General features: G+C 39.1%; 1 protein-coding gene across 1 annotated transcript; it reads right to left on the bottom strand.

Moving 5' to 3' along the window:
• Positions 1-6,298: 6,298 nt before the first annotated feature.
• LOC107887760 (tropomyosin-like) lies at positions 6,299-6,763 on the bottom strand. The gene has a single exon (XM_016811988.1). The coding sequence runs from the start codon at positions 6,761-6,763 to the stop codon at positions 6,299-6,301; it is 465 nt and encodes a 154-aa protein (XP_016667477.1).
• Positions 6,764-7,265: the final 502 nt, after the last annotated feature.

Here is a 7,265-nt window from a genome sequence, read left to right as displayed (position 1 = left end):
CGTATATATATGTGTATATATATTACATAAAGACAACAAAAGATATAAATGTGTATATTATAAAAAATAAAATAACGTAAGTATGTACATACATTTATAAGTATGTGAATTAAAATATGTAAATATATAAGTATATATATATGCATGTAGAAAACATAGAATATAAAAGATATATATTTAAAATGAATAAAGAATATGTACATATATATATATATATAAATTATAAGATATAGTAAGAAATGTATATGAGTATGTATATATATAAATTATAGAAAAATATGTACGTGTATGTGTATTTAAAACATGTATGTATATATAATGACTTAAATCAAGTAATACAAATAATAAGAAAAATATTAGGTAAATAAAATATACACATATATATATATATATAACTTAAAATAAATAATAAAGGAACTCCCCTTTTCCTTTTTTTTTAAAAATAAATAAATAAATTAAATGAACTAAAGGATGAAATTAAAATCAAACCAAAATTTGGGGTCCAAACTGTAAATAAATAAAAGAGGGTAGTTCGGGACCGAATTGGGACGCGCTCAAAGAGTGAGGGACCTATAGGGAAATATTCCACAGCCCTAAACGCGGTGAGGGACTGCGCATGGTCTATAGACCAGATTGAAACGGAATCAAAATTTACAACCCAAATCAAAAAAATGAAAGGTCAGATTGCGCTTCAAGCGCAAGATGGAGGGACCAAGTGCGCAAATTACCCATTAGGGCAATGCGCGGGTCTCCCTTCCTCAAACGGCGCCGTTTCAATTAAGATAAAGCTAAAAAAAAAATTACTTCTTTCTGCAGTTTCATTTTGCTGCGAATATCACAAAAAAAAGCAAAAAATAAAAGGGAGAATCCCTTTTCTGCTAGGGTTCTAAGGCTAGAAGCCCCGCCGCCGTCACGCCTCCCTACTGCCCGGTGGCCGGAGCCATGCGAGGGCGTCTCCCACCAGCGCTTTGGAGTGCGTTCAGAGACCAAGGCTCTGAAACGGTGAAACGAGGGGAAAACGGAAAGTCTCCGCCCCTTCCTAAACTCGCGTCCGACGACGGCGAAGGGTCGACGACGACGACGGCTTCAGGGGCCGACTCAGGTGAGTTTTCCTTTCCCTTTTTTATCCTCTTTATTAATAGTTTTTCTTTAAAAAAAGATAAATAAAATAAATAGATGAATCAAAGAAAAAAAGAAGAAAACAACAACCTTTTGTTTTGTAATTTTTTCTCTGATATGCGTTTTTACAAAGAAAAAATCCCCCCTTTTCCAAAATACCATCCGTCCTCCTTTCAAAATTTCTCCCTTCGGTTTTATAATCGATTACAATAACAATAAAAAATGCTCTTATTCCTCTGTTGTGGCTGCCTTTTTTGTTGTTTGTGTTTGCAGGGTATGGCCGGTGTTGGTGGTGGGGGTGTCAGACGCATGGAGGAGAGGGGCATGCGTGGGGCGTGCGACGGTGGTAGTGCGCAAGGTGGCCAATGGTTGGCCTAGAGGTTCGGTAGCACACCTGGGGGGCTGAGTTGCGGCTGAAGGTTGATTGCTGAAAAATTTTGGAATAGTTGGGCTAGGGTTTTGGTATTGGTTTGGGTTTAGGGTTAATTTTGGGTAGTTTGGGCCATATGAAATTTGGGCTGCAATGTATTTGGTTTATGTTTTATTTTTATTTTGTTTTTGTTTTGCACTGGGCCCGGGCAAAATGGGCTCATACAAGACTCATATATTTTTTATCCATAAAATTTTCATAATTTTTGGTTTGGCCAATCAATACCATATTTTTATTAAAGTTTCCCTTGTTTCACTGTTTGACTAATCTGACCACTCTTCACTATGAATCAAATTTCTCATTGTACAGAATTCAAAATATGTTCTTGTTTATTTCATTTGAAACTAGACTCATTAAAGAGTATAAGAATATAAATTTCATCTTAGGACCATTTTTTACAATTTATAATGATTTTATAAAAGCAGAACAGAGGATCTAGAAGTCATTCTGACCCTGTCCCACATCACTTCAAATATCTCATTATCGGAAATTCTTTTGTTTACACGGTTTCTTTTATAAGAAACTAGAGTCATTAAGATTTAATTACATAATTTATTATGCTTCTAACTCATCGCCCACAATTTATGGTGATTTTCCAAATTCACGTTACTGCTGCTGTCCCAAGCAGATTTATTACCAAATCACTCTTTCACACATACCTTGCATGCATGTTATTTAAACATGCATATTACAAATCCATCATCACATATCTATAATTTCACTTAAGCATAAACTCCATTTCATCATTTTAAAGAACAAACATTACTCAATATTATCCAAGTTCACACACAACATGTTAGCCGATTTTCCCCCTTAGCATCTAAGGCACATGCATGCTCATTTGCTTGGCTCAACTTCACCTATCTTCCATTATTCATCAAAAGAACATGAAACAAAAACCATTTCCCTCATTTCAATTCATGACCGAATGCTCACAACACAACCAAAAATCAAAAATATGCTTCATGAGTTAAGGTATAATCAAGAAAAACCCATGAACATCAAAATAGAAGCAAAGTACCAAGAACTTACCTTCAATTTTCCTCCTCCTAGTGACCGAATATTCAAGGGTTTCCTCCCCTATTTGCTCTCTCAATTTTCGGCTATGAAGAACCAAGAATGAACAAAAACCTTCCTTTAATTCCCTTTTGTTATTCTTATTATTCTTTATTCCTAAACATTTTATGACACAAAATGGCACATATTAATTTGTTCCATACCTATGCCATAACTTCAATAAAAAAAATTGCACTTGTTGTTCATCATGACCATCAACCATTATAACTATTATAATGCTAAAATACATATATTATCTAATACCTATCACCTTGGCCTGCCACTACACATAAAATTGGAGGTTTGACATGCAAATCCTCCTATTTTGCACTACTATTTATTTGGCCACTACAAATTAGCCTATAGCATTTTCAAAAATTTTCACATAAGTCCTATTTCATAATTTCACTCACAAATGACAAAATCAAAGCATGAAATTTTCACACATGCACTTTCACATGTAATAATCACAGAATATAACATTTAATTATTTTTGTGACTCAATTTTGTGGTCCCGAAACCACTTTCCGACTAGGGTCAAATTAGGGCTGCCACATGATGTGTAAAGCTTTAGTCGCCCCCTGCCACCGGGTGATATCTCGTCGTCATTGAAGAAAATAAAGTTATTGACACTTATATTGCTAACTAAGCGGTCTAGTTTGTTGACGGAGATATCATTGGCAACATATGTTTCATTCAAGACCTTCATCAGCGCGCTGCGATGGACTTCCGAACTCAAGAGTAAGGTCAGCACCGAGATACAAGCTGGTTGTTTACGTAGCTGTTTCACCACACTGTATTCGCTGTGCTTTAGGAATTTTAAAAACTCCTTGGCCTCCTCCTCGTTAACTGGCTCATTAATAGGAAGTTCAGATTTGGTCGCTTTTTCTTTCATTTCTTCGACCACTGGGGCTTTTCCTTTTACTGGTTGTGCCTTCAGGCTTGCTGTATCGTAATGTCTCCCACTACGTGTGTAGGAGCCTGTACCTTGGTCCTCTTTTGAAGCATCAGCCAGGTTCTCTTTTCCCGGAATCGTCACTTTACAGTCATAATTCCATGGGACCCTCTTGCTGTCTTTGTAGGGGAATACTGCAGGTCTCTGGATTATGACCCTCGGTGGCATTTGCACTCCAGCTTCATTACTTTTGGGCCGTGATATGATGACCACGGGATAGTTAACTGTTTGGTTCTGCGCTGTCGATTCTCCCTCCGATGCACATATATCTCCCCCTCTAGGGTTTTTAGCTTCTTCATAAAACTCCATTTCTTTATTGTTTATCATGTCCTACACGATGGCCTTGAACTCTACACATTCTTGGATTTCATGCCCCGCCTTATTATGAAACTCGCAGTAGTTCCTCTCTTCTTCGGATTCTTTTCTCGAATCTAACGCGATCAATCCTCTCTTGACCATCTTTTTCCACATCCGTCTCAATGAGGTCCTGACTTCTGCAACCTCACATTTGATCTTCTTGTTCCTAACTTTGCTTATCCCGTTCACTCATTGGTCGATGTGATTGGGGAGCGGGTTTCCTACTACATTGGGCACGGCTGGGTCATCAAACCTCACAATCCCCATTTTAATGAGTCTTTCAACTACTTTCTTGAACGTAGTACAGTTTTCGATCGAATGCCCGGTGATTCCTGTGTGGTATTCACATTGGGCATTTGTGTCATACTATTTGGGATACGGGGACTGCAGTGGCTTCAGGTAAAAAGGGGACACTACATGAGCGTTGAATAGGTTCTGGTACAGCTCCCTATACGTCATGGGTATAGGGGTGAACAGTGGCCTTTCTGTGTTCTCCAACGCATTAGATTCTTGTCTCACATTGCTATGTTGGTTGGTGGTCACCGTCTTGGGTTGATTTACGGTGAATGACTTAGACTGCCCCTTACTGAATGTGCTCGTGTTGTTCACTTCATTATCTCTTTTCCTCAGGGTTGACTTTCTGGTATTTTCTCCTGCTTCTATCTTATCACTCCTCACTACATTTTCAATCATTTCACCCGTCATCACTATGTCTGAGAAGCTTTTGGTGGCACTTCCCAACATATGAGTGATAAAAGGGGCCTTCAAGGTGTTGATAAAGAGCATCGTCGTTTCCTTTTCTAGGAGCGGCGGTTGAACTTGTATGGCAACTTCTCTCAATCTTTGCGCATACTGCCTGAAAATTTCATTCCATTTTTTCTCCATATTCTGGAGAGTGATCCTGTCGGGGGTCATATCCATTACATGACTATACTGTTTCATAAAGGCCTGAGCTAGGTCTTTCCATAAGTTAATTTTGGCACGGCTCAATTGATTATACCATTTAGATGCCACCTTAACAGACTGTCCTGAAAATAGTGAATTAATAGCTGGTTATTGTTAACGTATCCTGTCATTCGCCTGCAGAATATAGTGATGTGAGCTTCAGGCCAGCTCGTTCCATTGTATTTCTAGAATTCAGGCATTTTGAATTTGGGGGGTAGGACCAAGTCTGGGACCAAACTCAGGTCCTTAGCATCAATCCCGTGATGACTGTCAGCACTTTCCATAACTCTGAATTTGTCCTCCAGCCATTTACACCATTCTTTCAATTGTTTTTGCTATTCTATCCTCGTCTTTTCTTCTGCTGCAACTTCATCCAAATCGGGAACAGGCAGATAATTCGGGTTATTAACAAGGTTAGAGCCTGAGCTGGCTTGGAAATTTATCGGTATCGAAGCTCCAGCCTAAATCTACTGAGGCATGATCATAACATATGACCTTTGTAGATTAATCTCGGGCTTCGTCAGTACATGTGTCGGAGTGAAGCCAAGGGGTATTGAGGATCTTCATTAGTTTCCTCAACATTGTCCATGGGACCCTTTCCTTCATCCGTTCTTCCCATCAGCAATTGGGATAACTGACTCATCATCTCTCTTTGAGATTCCATCATTTGCTCCTTCATCTCTCGCTGAATCTTGGCTAGCTGCTCTTGCATCTGAGGCTGCATTTGTTCCTGCATGTTCTTTTGCATTTGCTCCAATTTCTCAAGTGTTTTATCTATTGACTTTTTCCTTGTACCGTAGGGGTGCTGGTTTTCGTTGGTTTCCAGGTTACTGAAATGATTTTTAATTAATTAGAAACCTTTTATGACCTTTAATGCATAATGATGTGATGTAATGCAAATGCATGAATACAAAGGAGGCATCAATTTTGATTCACTTTCCTTTAGAAAACTTTACTAGAAAATAAAATTCTTTTACATAAAGTTGAGTTACAAATAAAACCTCGCTCTAATGCTCAAAATCTTAATTTTGCTAAGCAACGAGACCAGCTCCTGCCCGCGATCTGACTCCAACTCATACTTTACACTCAGTGTGTCCACCTGCACCACTAAAGCTTGCAAGTAATTAGCTACCTCCCGAATCTGGGTTATGGCTTCCTCCATAAGGTAATCCCTGTTTTTGACTTGGTCTTACGCATGGTGAAGCTGCTTTTTCCAACGGTCCTCATTTGCCTCGAAAAACAGAACCCACATATCACAGTTTTGCAGTGACGCTTCTAATTCTTTTATTTTCTTTTCATTTCTTCTATCTTGCTCAAGCTTGCCCTCAATTTCATTGCGGTGTTTCGGTTTTGGTACTGATGAAGAGACTTCTAGAGTTCTGCCACTCTAGCCTTTAATTCACCTCGTTCATTTCTACTTTCTGACAGACTCTTCTCTAAATCTTCATTTCGTGCTGAGCTTCTTGAAATTTTCTTTCCCATCGGTCGTCTTTAGTCTTTTCTTCTCGAATTTCATGGCGCCATTGTTCGAAAGTTTTACCTAACCCCGCAGTCCTCATAGACAGGCGTAGCTTCTTATAATCAGTCTTCAAGCTGTCTAGATCTTCTTCGGCCTTAGTTTTCCTTTTTCTCCACTTCTCAGCCTCTGACCTCTGGACATCAGCGTCTAATCTCAGGTGCATCTTCTCTTCCTCCAATTGTTCTATCTTTTTCCCAAATCCTGAACTCTTCTTCTCGAAATCTTGCTTTATAATTTCCAACTTTGACGGGGTAATTTGTAATTGTTCCACCATAGGTCGAGTATTTTCCAAGCTTGGCCTAGGAACATTATCATCAACCCTCTTCCTAAACCATCCATCATACTCGGGCGTCACCATGGAACCGACAGCCAACCTCTTCATCTAGCGGGTTTGCTTCTAAACATTCGATAGCTCCCAAACTTTCTTCTTATAGTGGGAACCTTTAAAGGAGAATTCACACTGAGTAAATACGTAGGTCGTGGGTACAAACTGCCTCGATTTATATTGCCTTAACGCAAGCAATAGAGTATACCCAGTAGATTCCCAAATTCCTGACAACGATACCCAATCAAAGTTCCCACATTGATACATGATCTCATTAAGAACTATCCAATAAGCTCTCCACTCGATATCCCCCTCCTTGAGGTTTTGAAGAATTTTCATCCACTTTTCCTCCGAGATATTCTCTCTCCTTTGTATGGCCGCCTCCTCTTTTAACGAGGAATAACCTTCAGAAAAAACCCGATAAGAAACCTTGTCTACCTTTCAAAAGTGCCCATGAAACCACACCATCAATAGTTGTGCACATCCAATAAACCGCCCATCGCCTGTCTTCCGACACGTGCTTAGGGATCTGAACGTCTCAGCCAATATTATTGGTACA

This window comes from Gossypium hirsutum, chromosome A03 (genome assembly GCF_007990345.1).
Source record: "Gossypium hirsutum isolate 1008001.06 chromosome A03, Gossypium_hirsutum_v2.1, whole genome shotgun sequence".
Taxonomy (NCBI): domain Eukaryota; kingdom Viridiplantae; phylum Streptophyta; class Magnoliopsida; order Malvales; family Malvaceae; genus Gossypium; species Gossypium hirsutum.
This window is presented reverse-complemented; position numbering and strand designations above follow the sequence as displayed.